The sequence below is a fragment of the Hydra vulgaris genome, chromosome 15 (assembly GCF_038396675.1).
Source record: "Hydra vulgaris chromosome 15, alternate assembly HydraT2T_AEP".
In the NCBI taxonomy this organism is placed as follows: domain Eukaryota; kingdom Metazoa; phylum Cnidaria; class Hydrozoa; order Anthoathecata; family Hydridae; genus Hydra; species Hydra vulgaris.
This window is the reverse complement of record NC_088934.1, coordinates 39364122-39382215: the sequence shown is the minus strand read 5'-3', so window position 1 is coordinate 39382215 and position 18094 is coordinate 39364122. Positions and strand designations below refer to the sequence as shown.

The following is an 18094-nucleotide window of genomic DNA, read 5'->3' as shown; positions in this document are numbered from 1 at the left end:
ATGTTGAGCATCTTTAAATGAACGGCATGTTGAGCATTTTTAAATGAACGGCATGTTGAGCATCTTTAAATCAAAGACATGTTGAGCATTTTTAAATGAACGACATGTTGAGCATTTTTAAATGAACGGCATGTTGAGCATTTTAAATGAACGGCATGTTGAGCATCTTTAAATGAACGGCATGTTGAGCATCTTTAAATGAACGGCAAGACGAGTATGTATAAATGAATAGCTAGTTGAGCTTGTTTAAATAAACGACAAGTTGAACATATTAAATTTAGTGTTAAGGAAAGTTTTATTAACTTGATATTTAAGGTGCCTTAACCCCATTACCACTAAATGCTTTGAAAATTAAAATAGTTTCTCTTAACTAGGTTTAGCGTTGGTAGATTGAGCAAAAAAACTTTTTTTACTCAAAATATTTAAAAATTATTTCAAAAAAATGTTGTGTCAACAAACTATGTAGTTGTTTTTAGTTCAGAACCTAGTTCCAATAGTGAAGCCAATTAGTTGAATAAAAATTTAACAAAATTTTGTTTAAATTTAGGTGACTGTAATAAAATCTTATTTCTGAGAAAAACTAAAAACAAAATAAAAACGAAAAAAATAATATACAAATATGAAGACTAGTGTGCAGCAGAACCATATGTTTTCCCATGTGACTCTATTTTTTTTTAGTCAAAAAATCTTTTTTTTTTTTATAACATTAAATATTTCTCTGTTTTTTTCTTGTTATCGCTCATTTTAGAAAATTAATTCACTTGATCCAAGTTTCATCTTTTTTTTGTTGCTTAGAAGATTAAATATCTATTAATTCAAAACATTCTTTTTATATTCAATCTTGTTATATTTTTATTGTTACCCATATTTATTAACTTTATAGCTAGAAATCAAAAGCACATAAGCAATTAAGTATATTACTGAGATGAATAAAAAATATTAGATGAAAACATAACACACATAAACACCATCACTTCTTTTTCTTTAAATGTCAGCATAGTACTAACCCCCCGGCTTGTAGACAGCAGAATTCCGTAAAAAAAGATAGAAAAATGGGAGAATGCATCTTGCAGATCAAATTAAGACTATCAGGGCATAAAATAGACAGACGAAACAACCCAGCAAACATCCTATAGCAAAATTTCAGGGGACCTGTATAGGAATTTTGAGCGGACCACTGTAATTTTGCTGATCGGTTGCTTAGTGGACCATAAGTGGTAGCCGCCAAAAGTGGCTAGGCTATGACTAGCCACTATTAACACTTCAGAAAGTTATCCGCTGGCCATTTATAGCTGCTGCCACTAAGTAACCGATGACCAAAAGTTAAATGAACTGCTAAAATATCCCTATTTATGTCATCTGCAAATCCACTAAAATAATGTTTGCTGGGAAGGCTTAAACAATTGCTAAAGTGTTGTTGTGGATCCTATCCCAAAAAAACGCAAATTTTTTCTATCAAGGAATATATATCTTACCACAAACCATATAATTTGTAGTTGTTCAAACATCTGTAATACATCTGTAAATTAGAAAAATATCATTAATTAAAAAAGAAAAAGTTTAAAAAGTAATTTAAACAAAATGTTTTTAAGCAGCGTGAAAAATTATCAAATAAAAAGTAGGAGAGCTAGTGGTGCACTTACAAAATCCGAAACGAAAAGAACTCAAGCAAACTTGTGGCTTAATTTTGTAACAGCTTCAAAAAAAATTAACGAAGTGGCGCTAAAACATCAAAAACATAGGAGCACATATAAAACATAACACCTCATTTAGAAAATAGTTGGTTCCATGTCTGTTAATTCCTAATACAGCTTTTGCATTATACCAAGTGTTTTATGAGAGTAAAAATATTAAATGTGAAGAGCGCGAAAAATGTTTATCAAAAGCGTCTTTATTTTAACTCTGGTTGAAAGATAAAATAGAGACGCTCGATTGACAGGCTAACAAAAAAGTACATTAATTATAGAATGCACTAGAATGAACAAAAGTTCACCTTTAGAAATATTCTATGCCAGAAAGAATTGATTATAATATTTTATTAGCGTTACCAAAGTCAAACTTTAAATTTAAAATGTTTAATAAATTGTAGAAGTTTATAGTTATATTCTATTTTGCTCTGCTCAGTCAAAAGACCATTAGATTGAAATATATTTAAATCAAAATTGGCAGGATATATATTGACGTAGTTTTATTCTATGAGCCATCTTTTAGTAAACTTATAGTGATGCTATAACAAGAGGTGTCAACAAGAGGTGTCAACAAGAGGTGTCAACAAGAGGTGTCAACAAGAGGTGTCAACAAGAGGTGTTAATATTAACATTTTTACTATTCAAAATGTAAAGAGGTTTTGAAAGGAATATATGATTATCAGTTTTACCATTTTTTTAAGGGAATATTAAATCTTTACTGCTCGTATAATCTTTTAGTTTACTCATGAAAAAAAATTCCTTTCTTTAAAAAAGTAATTTTTTACTTTTTTTTCAGAAAACAAAATTTCAATATGAAACTAACGTGTTTAAGTTATCCAGGTTAAAACTGTATTACAGTTTTCGGGTATTGTGATTCATCCTTCTCCATCAGTTTTACGGAGACCAAAAACCAAGAAATGCAGAAGACATGTTTTATTCAATAAACTGCGTAAATAAAATAAATTCAATAAGCGTAATAAACTGGATCCACAGGCCAAGAGTCAGTGCTTTTAGATCAAATATACAAAGGTTGAAAGATAAAAGTACTAAAAAAGTTTACATAGAAAACCATATATGATTATTGGTTTTAGGTTTAAGATCATTTATTTGAGCATTTTAAGAAAATGTTGTGTATAACTTTAACATTTTATATATCTTTATTTCAAGTTTTTATTTAACTAAACTAGGTTTTGGAATTCTTGGATTGTTTGCTTAAACATAGAATGTCTCTATAATAAATCTAAAAATTATTGGCGTTGGTATTAGAAAAGAAGTTATTATTAAAGAAGATAGCTTGGTATCTTTGCAAAACGAATAAAATTTTAAGAAAAGTTTGAAAATCGTCTGGAAAAGACTTTTTAAACTATGTTAAAAATATTTACCAAAGAACTGAATTATTGTCTAACAATTTTTTAAAGTGATGCTTTAAGCGAATCAATAGTGTTCACTTAATGTGGACCTTATCTCATATAGCGTCAAAATAATATCAATTTTATAAAAATATTATTAGTATTAAAAACAGCGAAAAAATGAAAAAAAACTTTATAACACAATACTAAAGAAAAGTAAAAACTTCATCGTTAATTATTCAAAATGAGTATTATATAAGTTCATTGCAAAACGTCAAGAAAACTTTTTTTCCGAAAACACATTATTAAAATAAACTTTGTGAAGATTTAATAACGAAAAGCATGAAAAAGAAGACGGAATAATAACTTGCTCAAAGTGAACTTCCAAGATAAATTATTTGCAATCACGTAAAATGAAGATAAACTTGGTTATACTAATAATTATGATAAAAAAAGGTAATCAAAAACTATATTTCAACAAATCTTTAAACGCTATTTTTAAATGTAGTTATAATAGACTTATAATGTTGTTAATTTAAGTTAAATAGCTAACTTAAAGTTTAACTTTAAGTTAGTTATTCTTTATACTTTAAGCTATACTTTAAGAGAGATCCATATATATATATATATATATATATATATATATATATATATATATATATATATACATATATATATACATATATATATATATATATATATATATATATATATATATATATATATATATACATAACATATATATATAACATTAATATATATATATATATATATATATATATATATATATATATATATATATATATATATATATATATATATATATATATATACATAACATTGTCACCATTAGTGTGTGAAAAAAGGAGTAAAACGACACCCTGTGCGTTTTGGCCGAAACGTTAATAAGTTTTTTTCGTTAAAACCAAAATTTAACTGATACAATGCAAAATTTTGATTTGATTTGCAGGCGAAGAAAAAAAAGGTTCAATTATTATTGATTCCAAAAGTACATAGCAAGCCTAAAACATGCTTAAAGGAGCGCTACACAACTATATAACGGACAATAGCTCGGGGCAACCCGCTCATTAGTTGTTTTAAATTAAATTTTCATAAAGTTACAGTATTTTTTGTTATGGTAGCTTTTTTCAATTAATTTTGGTGGTTTGGTGGTTTTGGTGGTGATGTTTGCTAAACAAATCTAATCAAAATTTTGCATTGCATCAGTTAAGTCTTTGTTTTAACGAAAAAAACTTTTTAACGTTTCGACTAAAACACAAAGAGTATCGTTTTACTCCTTTTTTCACACACTAATGGTAAAAATGTTTTTAAGTTTTTTCATTACTAAGGTTTTTTTGTTTTTATTTACAAGGTTTTGTTTTATTAAAAAGATTAAACTCTAATTTTTTTTTCTCATTTGGGATTGGGGTTTAAAGACCAAAGTTCTATAATAAACGATTTCCAATAGTTTTAAAAACTACTTAAGAACTGATGATTTAGAAATGTTTGTAATCATTTTTGTTTAAATATAATGAAAATCTTTTTTCGTTTTGCAAAATGTATAAATGTTTAAGAGTTAAATTAAGTCAGGAATGGCTATGTTGATTGAATGGTTTTAAAACACAAGTCAGAATATGGCTGACTTTTTAAAATAATATATAATAATTATTTGAACAAATATCTATGGAAGTGAACAAGCTTCTAAATCCGTTTATTTTATATAAAATTAGTTATAACTTTCAGTTCAAATTATTTATCATACATTTATAAGAGGAAAGGCTTTTTGATTGATATAATATAATTTTATTGTAAAATATATTTTTTTTTTAATTTTTTTTTTATTATATCAATATTGTAATATATTGTAAAATAAACATTACACTAAAGATATTAATAAAAAGATTTTATTATGTACAGAATATTATGTTTATTATTAATATGTTTAATTGCAATTTTACCATAGGGGAGACCGGGGCGTGTTGGCCGCAGGGGTAAGTTGACGAACGGCGTTAATTTTCAGAGCCTTTCATCAGAAAGTGACAAAAATTGCATAGAACCTTCCTAATTGACCATTTCATCAATCACTATAGTATTGTCAGGATTCGCGTATACGCATGGGAGATATGAAGATTTATGCTTTTTTTATACAAAAACGTAACTTTTGGAACATCGCTTCCTTTATACTTTACAAAGAAAACAGTCAGTCGTATAAAAAAGAAATTATTGTAAAAGTTCCAGTCACAATTGGTTTACTATATCCAGTCAGACTTTTTTTCAAAGTTGCCGTTTTTCAGGATCTATAGACTGTTTATTAAATAAAAGGCTTCCGGGGTAAGTTGGCAAAATTTTAACGGGGTAAGTTGGTTCATAGCATTTACTATGTTTTTCTTTAATTTTTAACAATATTGAAATAATTTATTCTTACAAAAAAATTAAAAAAATGTTTTTTGGTTTTTTTTTTCACAGATAAAAAGTGGGCTACTGTTTTACGGACTAATAATTGGTACCAGTTAAAAGTAATATTAAATTTTGGGATAAAATTATTGCCAAAATTATTAGTAAAAAAGTTCCAATTAATTTTGGACTTAGTAGTACATTATTATTTATTTTTGTAGTTTGCACCAACTTACCCCACCACGGGGTAAGTTGGCGCAATTTTTTTTTTTTTTTAAGGCCCGAAAAGGCCCCAAGAATTTTTTTTTGTAAATGAATGCAAATTTTATAAGTTACTCAAATTCATACTCTTTAAGACTACCCTTAATATAACATTAAGTGTAGTCTTAAAGAGTATGAATTTGGGTAACTTATAAACACTACACTAATATTTTCAAAAAAATGTACTGTGCTACAGAATAAATTAGTACTGTATTACAGAATACTATAGTACAGTACAAAAAATGTACTGTACTACAGAGCTCAGAGTAAAAACCGAGCCAACTAGCCCCGGTCTCCCCTTCTTAACAAAGGACTTATAATAAGATTAGATGTATTTTAAAAAGTACTCATAGGTTAAAACGCAATCAGGACTGACAAGATGGGGTGATAAACCGCATATATATATATAGGGGGTGATAAATGCATATATATATATATATATATATATATATATATATATATATATATATATATATATATATGTATGTATATATATATATATATATATATATATATATATATATATATATATATATATATATATATATATATATATATATATATATATATATATATATGATTATATATATATATATATATATATATATATATATATATATATATATATATATATACATATATATATATATGTATTATATTATATGGTGTCATATGTTAATTTATAAACACATGTATAACTTTAGCTTATTCATTATCGTGCTTTAAATGTTCTTCATCGAGCGAAAGTGGCTGCTTAGCAACACAACATCTTAAGCTCTGTCCAAATGAAAAATACGGTTATGCGTGCATCACTACGCACCAGTCGTATGAAACTCGAACTTTTGAAAACGTTTCAGAAATTACAACCATATATGAAAAAAATTGTTTGAGTAAAACCATTTCTTGCGAATTGTATTGCGAATATTTTAATAATATTGGTGTGTGCAAGGTTAGTTATATATCTATCACTTTAGTGTTTTTATCAAAGATTTTCATAAATTATAGCCATTTGTATATATAAAATTTCAATTATCAGTAGAATTTATTTTAAATTTTTTATGTTTAGAATTCTTGTTGCTATTATGACAAATGCAACTTTGGAAAACTGCAAGCAAAGAAATTTTACAGAAAAAGTGAAACTATAACTTTTTGTTCAAAAATTTACATGGTTATTTTTTTATATATTTTTGGAAAAGTAATCTGAAATCTGATCTGAGTTCTCATTTTAGCAATTTAAGTAACCAGAGTCACATAACTTCGGTATCAGAATTAAAACTTGACAAATCAATCTAGTACCTTGAAAATAGTTTTTAAATATTTTTGAACTTGTATCAGATATAATAATCATTTTGTTTTTTAATATTATTTCCTTACAGTAAAAAAAATATTGCAATAATGAAATCCTCTCGAGTAAGAAACCTTATATATTGAGTACATGTTAGGCCTTTATTTTATTTTTTTAACATTAAATACGTTATTGGGCATTTGTCTTGAAAGACTCTCAATTCTGGAAGAGAGACTTTTTAAAAAACAGAATCATCAGTAGCTTTTTATAGATTCTTTGTACAACTGCTTTTATTATCTAAAAATTAAGCAAGTGGGCACAAGACGTGTTTTATACGTCTATACAACGTACTCATACGCTCTAGTATGTATAAACATGTGCTTTAGAATACTTTCTAAGAAAGTCTTCCAAAAGTACATGTTTACACATATTAGATGGAGGAGGGATTTATTAAAAGACAAAAACTATCTGTAATTTTTTTGGGCAGAAGACGTGTTTTATACGTTTTCCTGATATAGACGAATAAATTTAGTTTAATTTTAAAGTTTGATAAAAAAATATGTTATCTCAGATTAACGCATTCATACATATACCTTCCCTAGAATATGTACAAATATGTATTCCAGTGAAGACTAATTTTAATGCTTTCATTTTGTTTCCAGTCATTGTTTTTGCTGTATGTTGTATGTACGTTGTACAACTTTTGTATGTTGTACAACTTCCCTGTATGTTGTATGTACGTTGTATGATATATTTACGTTGTGCATTGGTAAATATTCTTCAGCAAAATAGATAGCTTTTTAGATTACAAATTTCTTAAATATATTTTTCCTTGACTTTATCTTCACTTTATTTTCACTTTACCAATAGTAGGCACGGAAACAACCTACTATGTGAAAACAGCATGGGTATGACACTACCTTCCCCATCAATTAACTTTATTTAAGTCATTTGACTTTTTTATTTTTATTTTATTGTTTAGTTCGTAAATTACTAAAAAAAAAAAGATAAAGTCTTGGTAACCTTGGTAACCCTTTCAGGCCTGACGACACCGGGATATATTTGTTCAATTTATTTAAACAGACTGTAGAGTGCCACAGGTTTTGTTTATACACAGAAAAAACTCGGCCTGATAAATAGCTAATATCTTAAAATAACTTTTTGTATGTTTTTGTATGTATATCTCACTAAATTTGGAGAGAGATGCAAAATGCTGTTTGTTTTTTGTTTTTTGGGGGGTTAGGCAACACACTTGAAACTCCTTTTTTAAGCTATTAATTTTAAAAAAATCAAAACTAATAAATAGCGTCTGAACTTACATTTTTATGGGTTTTTGGTGATTTGCCTTTATTTTAAATTTTAGGTACTTTTTAGCTAATACATTTTAATCTGGAAATATGTTTTCCTGAACATGACCCTTGAAAGAAAAAAATTGTAAAATCTTCAGCTCATAGAAACAATTTTAAGTCTAGGACCACATCAACCTAAACTGACTATATCTAATAAACGTTGGTATTTTGTTTGAATAACAATGTCAGTTTAACTCATTGTTAACAAGTTTCCATATTCAAATTATAAAATTTTAAAAAATGCGGCATTTATATTTTTCATTTGTTCTGTGTTTTTCACCGGAGAAGATTTTTCTAAATCGGCATGAGTTCAAAAGAATGTTTGAAGTTCTCATCAAAATGAAAGATAGAGGAGAAAAAAAGTTAAACTTGAACAATATTTTTCTTCAAAATTATACAATTTGGTTCTAATTGGCTTTAGAAATTTTTTGACTTCTTCAAATTAAATTAATTATTATTGACATGCATGAGTGCAGCTGTGGCGCAGTGGTAGGAGTTCTGGCTCAAAACCAAGAGGTCCGAGGTTCGTCGCTGGCTCTTGCCCAATTAACGACATTTGGTAAGGATTAACAAAGAAGACGTTCATTTGGTAAGGATTAACAAAGAAGACATTTGGTAAGGATTAACGAGGAAGAGCATTTAACTTTCTAGTTAAATGCTCTTCCTCGATGCTTTGCGATAAAACCATAAAGACATTCGGGACCACCATAATAGCCACAAAAAAAAAAAACATAATAAACAGAGAAAAGAGCAATTGTAGTAAAATATTACTCTTACTTTTGCTTCTTAAGAATTTATGTATCGCAAAAATAAAAATAACGAAAACGGTTTTATCAATATCTCAACCCAGAAAACTTTCCAACCCTGAAAACGGTTTTATCAATATCCCAACCCTGAAAACTTTGGTTAATGATCAAATGTTAAGAAAAAACAGTTACTCGTTTTTCCCATAATTATCAAAATGCATTTATTGACCTTATAGCAGATGAAACCAAAAGAGCAGATACCGAAGCAGTAAAAAATCCAACATTTTTTTGGTTATGCGTGATACACCGCCCACTATTTTCCATCAAGATCAGTAGTCAGTTTGTTTATACAATGTGAATTCTCCAAGTTGTCTAAAAAACTAATGACTGTGTGTGATTGGGATTTATTTTTGACAATTGACCACTTGTGCGTTTGTTTTTTCCTGTATAAAAAAAGTATTAAGTTTAAGTTATATAAGATTATTTCTAAATAAAAAAACTTTTAAAAAAAGTGGAATGCTTGAGCATTTCGTTAAGTTTTTGAAAAGCTTAAGCCAATAAGGGGTGTTTGGGTATCTTACGAGGCAGTATTGGAAATACTTTATGAAATGTCTTCAACTTTAAATCTTAATAAAAAGACATTCAGACTCTTAAAAAAGTATTGTTATTATTATTTTAATTTTATAATGATTTAATTTTAGCTTTTTATTTTATGAAGAACATTTTATACAAAAACGATAACTTTAAGACAAAAACTGCATTATTACTATTAAATGTTACTGTTGGGCATTTAATAAAAATTTTTAATGACGACGTAAGGATAACTAATCTTGTAGAAAGTTCATTACAAATTGTTTGTAAATTTTTGATTGATCCCAATTGCTAGTTTATTTAAATTCATAGAAAAAGATTGATCTAAGAAATCAAGTTCTAATTCAAATGCACAAAAAAATGTCCATATAATATAGAAGAATCTGAAAAAATTTTAGATATTTTAACAACGTTGTTATCGGAACATTTAAAAAAAATTATGTCGACTTAAGAGTTTATTTTCAGCATGTTTGTAACGCCCCTCCCCCTCTCCCGTCCTCGTCACAACATCGTAACGCCTTTAATGTCAAATGACTATCCAAAGTATTTTTAAAAGTAATTGAAAAATTTTCAACTGTAAGCTCTGCTTCATAACTAAATTTTTTATTACTAATAAATGACATGCTTTGTAGGATATCATTTATTAGTAATCCCTGTCTCAACTCTGACCTTAGTTCTTTTAATGTTGATAAAGTTTTAAGTTCATTTAAAAGTATTTTATTCTATATCTTGGATCCTCTAATTGAGATTGAAAATTCAGTTGTTGAAAAATGCCTTTTGTGTATAGATAATATTTGAATATCTAGTTAAATATTTGTTCAGATTTATTTTAAATAACAGATTAAAAATTTTAGGAATAATATTTTTATTAGTTTTGAACAAAAAAATTAGAAGATGATAAAGATTAGAAAAAAATTAAAAATTAGAAAATAGTAGTTGAAAATGTGTAAAAGGAGTAACATTGGTACTGCACCAAGCAATGTTAGGATAATTAAATTGACAATTGATTAATGAGAAATATAAGAATTTTAAACAAAGTGGGTCTACAAAGGTTTCGTTCTATAAATCAGCCCAATGCTCTTTAAGATTTTACATTCTAGATACTTTATATGATCTCTCCATATTACATTTTTGTCGAGGAGGACACCAAGAAATCATAATGAGACTTCTCTTTTTATATCTCAATCCTAAATACAAAGTTTTAGGATTTTCAGAGGAATTTTGTCTCGTTCATAATAGCGATGGAAAAAAGTATATTTTGTTTTAGTTAAATTTAGTGACAATTTTCATGCTCTAAACCGTTCAGAAAGATTTTGTAATTATATATTCACTAATTAAAACAGTATTTTTATATCATTATAAGCATAGAATAAATTTGTACGATTAGCAAACAAGATAATACCTTACAAGATTTACTTAAATCATTAACAAATAAGGAATAATAATTACTTAAATCATTAACATATAAGGAGTAACATAATACGAATAAGAGCTGTCCTATTATAATCCCTTGGGGAACCCCACAAGTTATATTCACGTTGTTAGTTTTCTCAGAGTTATAAGTTATATTTTTTGATTATATTGCTGTCTATTTGGCAAGTATCTCTAAAACGATTTAAAATTTGTATATTTAGTACAGTAATTTTCTAGTTTGGTTAATAAAATAAAATGATTTACTCTGTCAAAATCTTTGCTGAAGTCAATAAAAACATCTAAAGTATTTTTTTTTTTTTTCATCAAATGAGTTAAGAAAATTATTGACAATTATAGTTAAGAAAATTATTAACAAAATGAATAATTAGTTAATTGAGTAAGCCTTTTTAAATCTAAATTGTTTATTATATAGGATGTATAAAAAATGATACAACCTTTTATATATTTTAATAATTTTTAAAAGCATGGTAATATGGAGGTAGATCTGTAATTTATGATATAGGTTCGCTACCGGATTTTAGAACTGGTATCCCTCTTGCAACTTTAAGTTTATCCGAAAAATTTCCCTGTTCTATAGAAAGACTAAATAAATGCAACAGAGGGATTTTTAAATAAAACATTGATGTAATTATTATATTACTGCTAACATGGCCCCCATGTTCTGAAATGGGGCCACAAGGTAGAGTCTTCTGCGGGCCCCCTCCTTAATGGTTGCACAAACAAAAAACGGGGGAAAAATTTTCTTTGGCAGATAAAAATAAAAAAGCATAAAAAACCCGTAAAAAAACATGTAAATTTGTTATGTAAAAAAAACCTCTTTTACTTTTAAAATCTAAATAGCTTTTATATTTACATTTTTTTTTGAAAAGAAGTTTTAAAAATGTTTTAAAGTTAAACCTCAAATATCTATTTTTCAAAATTGAGTTTTAAACATAATGAAACTGAAAAGTTTTAAATATTTATTTATTTAAAGATTAAAGTATTTAACTATTCCCCTTTTAAAACATTAAGTAACTCCTTAAATTAAAACCACAAAAATGACCAAGATTGACCTGATTACATTTAACCAAACAATATAGTTACCTTATTTAGTCTTCAAATTTTATTCATCAAAACATTATTTTTATTATTTATCATAACATCATTTTATTAATGTTATTTTAAATAAGAAGTTATATTGACAGTGTACCATTAGCAACTTTTTTTTGCTCTGGGTTTGTTAATTCAATGAGGACTAAATTCTGAAAATCAATATATATAAAAATGACTATCAAATAATATGACATCAAGAAAGTATTTTTAGACTTATATGAAAGAGAATATATTAAATAGTGTTGTTAATGTTAAAAGTTAATGTTAAAAGAAACAAAACATTATCGCAATCAATATTTTCGAATTTTTTCCAAAGCAAACTTTACAATGACATCACTAAAATCAACTCGCTTAGCTAAATAATTTTCAATATAAAACTGTATCATTAACTGAAAGATCTTTCAGCTGATGATACAGTTACTAGAATTGTACAAAACAGCTTAATCGCCAGAAAAATGTTGGCAAAATCCCTTGATTTTTTGTTAATAATTAAATTTAGAAAGCAAAGAGGAGCACTTTCAATTCCAAAAACGGTTTGGTAAATACTTTTGAGATGCCTTGCTTTTCTTATGCCATGCTTTATTTTGCCTTGCTTTTCTTTCGCCTTGCTTTTCTTATGCCTTGCTTTTGAACCAAGTTCTACATCCTCAAGTTTCTATAAATTCAAAATGGGTGAGGATAAATGACATATTGCATTAAAATTGTGGGCTCAAATCTTTTATTATAAAATCTAACTTTGGGTAAACTACAGTAGACTGGAAAACTTGATCTGGTTAAGTAGAACAAATTACTTTTGAAGGCAATTGAGCTTTTATTCCTATAATTTCTGCAACAATTTTTGCCTCATGAACGATACTTTTTCACAAGTCACGTTTGTGAGTTAACTCTTTTACTAAACCTTGAATAAGGGTTGTTTTAACATTAAGTGATATTATCGATAGTCGCTAGTATTTTGAGCCAAAAAATGTTCATTTGTAGATTATTTTTTTAAGCCTTTAGCTATATTTTGTGTTGAAGGTGTAAGTTCTGAAACAGAACCCTGAAGAACATCAAATAACACAGAAAAAATGCCAAAATAATATTTGACAATTGGTCAAACGGCTTAAATTCTTTCACTCCACCTTGTTTCTGAAAGACTATGAAGAGATAACGATACACTTTTTTAGCATTTCTCATTTTGTTGGATCGTGAGAAAACAAGCAGTAGAAGCTTTCTACGCTTCGAAAAAAGGTTATTACATCAGGATTTATTTTTGCTGCATTGACTCCTACACAAAAAATAAAGCACATTAGTTCTTTTCTAAGTTGCAGGCCTTACACCATTTATTTTACCACACGTATTTTAACCATTATTTTAACTTTGTGAGCGAGAAACTTTGAAATGCTCGTTTACTTCAAATTCCTTTGTTTCTTTATTTTTAAATACATACAAAAATATTATAATATTTTCTTTCTAAATTCTAAAATTTTTAAGAAACTGCTTTTCTTAACATCCCCAATTGTTAGGTCCTCTCCTTGAAAAGCTAAACCTCTGGTTGATAAAAATATGTGACATCTATAATCCGTTTCATGATTACTCTCCACATATTGGTTTCATATTGAATTTAAAGCTGTATGTGTTTGTCTATTGCATTTCCTTTTAATGACTCAAAAAAGGACTTTTCAATCAGAATATTTATTTCGATGTTCTGCGCTGTTTTCATGATTGGGCAAAATGTTATACAATTTTTTCCTTGGTAATTTTAAGGGGAAAACCCTATTCAGGCTAAAGTTGTTGCAAAAAATACGGCATGATAGAAAATGAAGTTTTTCTTTTGTTATACTCCATGCCAAATATTCTCTTGAAAAATAATCGTTCATCTTTCATTTTTGTAAACAACGAAGGTTTATAAAACTTTCTTTCCTAATTATCTCAAAGCTGTAAGAAATTACTAAACATTGGCACTGATTATCTAGGACAATTTGAGCCGTGTCCAGGGTCATCAAAAATCTCAGATTTTTATGTTAGATTAGATTCAAAAGCATTTTCTGAATTTTTTTTTTTCTACCGCACCATCCTTAAGCTTTTTTCTTACGCCTTATTTTTCAGAAGTAATGGACCCATGTCCATTTCCATTACCTGATTTTTCAATTTTTCAGGGGTCAACAATAATCGAAAATTACGTGACGTAATTTGTGGACAACCTCTCTACTAACTTCGAAAAAGAACTTCTCGACTGCAGTGTGAATAAAAAAAAAAAATATTAAATGAGTCATGTCTATATTGAGTAAATAGAGCAGGTCCAACCTTTTTACAGTAAGGGCCATTAATTCGTTTCAAAATCAACTTGAGGGCCACAAACATAAAATACCCAAAATAAAAATTATTAAATTTGAAGTTTTTATTTAAATTTAAATAAACAGTTACACTCATAGTTAATGTGAAACTTGACATTTATGCAAAAAAAACAGTGTCAAGTTTCACAATGTGAAACTTGACACTGTTTTTTTTGCATAAATGATCTATGTCTGCTTTTATATTTGATGATGCAATTCGAAGGGTATTAGTAAGGTGTTCATCTGTCAATCTATTTCTCTGTTCTGTTTTTACATGCTTCATTTTTGAGAATAACTGTTCGCAGTTGTATGTGCTTCCAAAAAGTGAAAAATATTTAATAGCATGTCTGTACAAATGAGGAAAAACTTCAATGCTCATGTATTTTTTATAAAATTCTAACAATTCTACTTCTTTGTAGGCTTCTTTAAGATCTTTATTGTTTTGCAATTCTATTAATTCCATTTGAAATTCATTTCTAACTGTCTCAGCTTTGATGGAAAATGGATGCGCAAATAAGTCTAACTCATTTTTTTCCTTTTTAAAATCACAGAATCTTGTGTCAAATTCATCAATTAATTTTAAAATAAGAGTACAATATCTTTCAGAGTCAATTGTATTAATATTTCTTTCTGATAATGCACAGTGGGCCAGTAGGTGGACAAAATGGAAAAAATTTTAGTTGTCTAATCTTGAAAACCTATTTAATTTTAGTATCTACATATATTAGGAGAAATCTATTGATAATTTATTTATATTAAATCCCTTAGTTACCAGGACTCTAAGCATTTGAATATTGAGATAAAATAAAAAAATTATAAATAAGTAATTAACGGTGACATCAACGTTGTGTTATATTTCAACTACATCTACGTTTTTGAAACAAAAAATTAGTACATGTTATTCTAGAGTATTTAGAGATAAGAAAAACCAATGTGTGAAATAAATTTGTCATAGCATGTTATCTCAGTTATACTTTGAAAATCACAGATTAAAAAAAAAAATTTCTTAAGAAACTTATTTTTTGCCGCTCAATAACTAATAATTACCACAATTTGCCATGTGTTGTCTTATATTTATTTGAGCTATATGATGCTTCAATCGAGTTTTAATTGATTGCTCGTCCCCTTAAATCCCCGTTCAGATTTTATGTATGTTTTAACTTGGTTGCTATGGTACTAAATTTTGCATAGCAACAACTCATTTTTACATTAACGTTGTTTAAAGAGTATTTTACTTGCGCTAAATACACAATATTGGGGGTATGTATTAAAATGAGATTCAGAATTCTTATGAGGTTAACTTTTTTTGGTTACTATGGATACCTTACTTTGCATAACATAGCAACAACATATTTTCGGTAGTTGTTAGTAATTTAATTACTAACACTAACAGTAATTTAATTACTTTTAATTTTAGTTACTAACACTTGTAGTAACTTAATTACTAACAAGTATTAGTAGTCCAGGCGGCATATATATTATAACATTTTACTTTTAAATACAAAATACTTGTTACAATAATTATTTAGATATGGTTTTGTTAAACTTAGACATTCATAGATTTCTCCAAAAAAACAATCTTAGTATTTTAAAACAAAATATTACTGAAGATATATTAAAATTTATTCAGCCAAAATTTGCTGATTTTAAAGACGTTGATTTTAGACATGCTGTTCAACGATTTGTTTACTTGTATAAAAAAAAGTGGAAATCTGCAAACTATACTGTGAAAAATTTTGAAAAGAAGTTTGTGAACTGGCTTAATGAATATTTAATTGTCAGAAAAAAAGACAATGAACCAACTGCAAGTAGACGTGGTCGAAAACCAGTTGCATTTGATAATAGCTCTAATAAAACTAAAAAACGGCGTGTATCTTGTTTAATTGAATCTCATTCATCCAATGAATTATTTTTTGCTGCTAATAAAAAATTTAGAGATGAATCTGTTGTTATTGCTGCCAAGAATGTTTTAAATATATCAAATACAGATAAAGCAACTAAATATTCAGCAGACGAAGCACTGGCTTTAATAATTGATGCAAGTCTGACAAAAGCTTCCTATCAATTGATTAGAAGCGGAGCCTTGGAGAAAGAATATAACATCTACCCCGCTTTAAATGATGTCAGAGATGCAAAATTGAAATGTTATCCTGCAAACATAACAGTGGAGGACTATTCAGCTTCAGTTCCTTTAAAAGATTTAATGACTTTGCAAAGAATCTGTGCAGTTCAGGAACATGTGCTAAGGCACTTGATATTGAACGACAAAGCAATAAAAACAATGACACTAACGTGTAAGGCTGGCTTTGATGGTGCTACTGGCCAAAGCATTTATAAACAAGTTTTATCAGAACCCGACATTAACAGAGATTTAAAGCGTGAAGAATCATTATTTATTACTTGTCTTGTCCCATTGGATTTGACTGGATTTAACAACAGCAACGAAAAGGTGCCTATTTGGAGAAATCAAAAGTCGTCCTCCACAGCCTATTGTAGACCCATAAGATTTGCATACAAAATGGAATCCAAGGAATCTGTGATTGAAGAAGATCAGTACATTAAAAGTGAGATAGAAAGCTTGGGTATGATTTTATTAGAGGTTTGCGGATCTTCTATTGAAGTGAATTGTATTATTGAACTTACAATGATTGATGGGAAGGTTCAAACAATATTATCTGAAAAAAATAACTCATACCAATGCTGTTCAGTGTGTGGTGTCTCTCCAAAAAATATGAATAGTCTTGATATCCTTAATATAGATTATACTAACAGAGAGTTCAAATATGGTCTTTCCAGTCTTCATGCATGGATTCGATTTTTTTGAGATGTTATTGCACATTGCATATAAAAAAGAAACAAGAAAGTGGCAAGCAAGATCTAAAGAACACAAAGAAAAGGCATCTGTAGCTAAACAAAAGATTCAGACTGATTTTATGAACAAAATGGGACTTGTTGTTGATTTCCCTAAAAGTGGTGGTTCTGGAACAAGTAATGATGGCAATACCTCAAGGCGTGCTTTTGCAGCATATGAACAAACAGCTGAAATTCTGGGTATTGACCAAAACCTTATATTCAGATTTTACATTATCTTGGTAACGCTCTCTTCAGGATATGAAATAGACTGCTTAAAGTTCAAGGATTATTGTTTTGACACTTTTAGACTATATGTGTCCCTTTATCCATGGTATTACATGGCTCAATCAGTTCACAAAGTATTGATACATGGACATGACATAATTAAAAGCCTTACATTACCCATCGGACTTATGTCAGAGGAAGCTCAAGAGGCTAGAAATAAAGACTTTAAATCTTATCGCGAAAATTTCAGCCGAAAAACATCCAGAAAAGCAACAAATACTGATCTTATCAATAGACTCCTAGTTTCCAGTGATCCTGTTATTTCATCATTGCGTAAATCAACATCACACCAAACAAATCATAAAGCATTTCCTTCAGATGTTTTACAATTACTTAAACAATCTTCAAACGATATTATTGTTTTATAATTTTTTGATGTAATTTAAAAATGATAACGTTTTCTTGCACTATTTTTTGCTTTTATTATTCCTAAAACATTATTTACCTAAATA

At 27.8% G+C, this 18094-nt stretch overlaps 1 protein-coding gene and 1 non-coding gene across 2 annotated transcripts; one reads left to right on the top strand and one right to left on the bottom strand.

Annotated features, from left to right (window-relative positions):
- The first annotated feature begins 3285 nt into the window (after positions 1 to 3285).
- On the top strand, positions 3286 to 6903 carry LOC105845178 (uncharacterized). Its single transcript, XR_010643959.1, has 3 exons — positions 3286 to 3493; positions 6397 to 6641; positions 6759 to 6903. It is a non-coding gene; the product is annotated as an uncharacterized LOC105845178 (transcript).
- A 7719-nt stretch (positions 6904 to 14622) lies between these two features.
- On the bottom strand, positions 14623 to 14967 carry LOC136091946 (general transcription factor II-I repeat domain-containing protein 2B-like). The gene has a single exon (XM_065819666.1). The coding sequence runs from the start codon at positions 14965 to 14967 to the stop codon at positions 14623 to 14625; it is 345 nt and encodes a 114-aa protein (XP_065675738.1).
- Positions 14968 to 18094: the final 3127 nt, after the last annotated feature.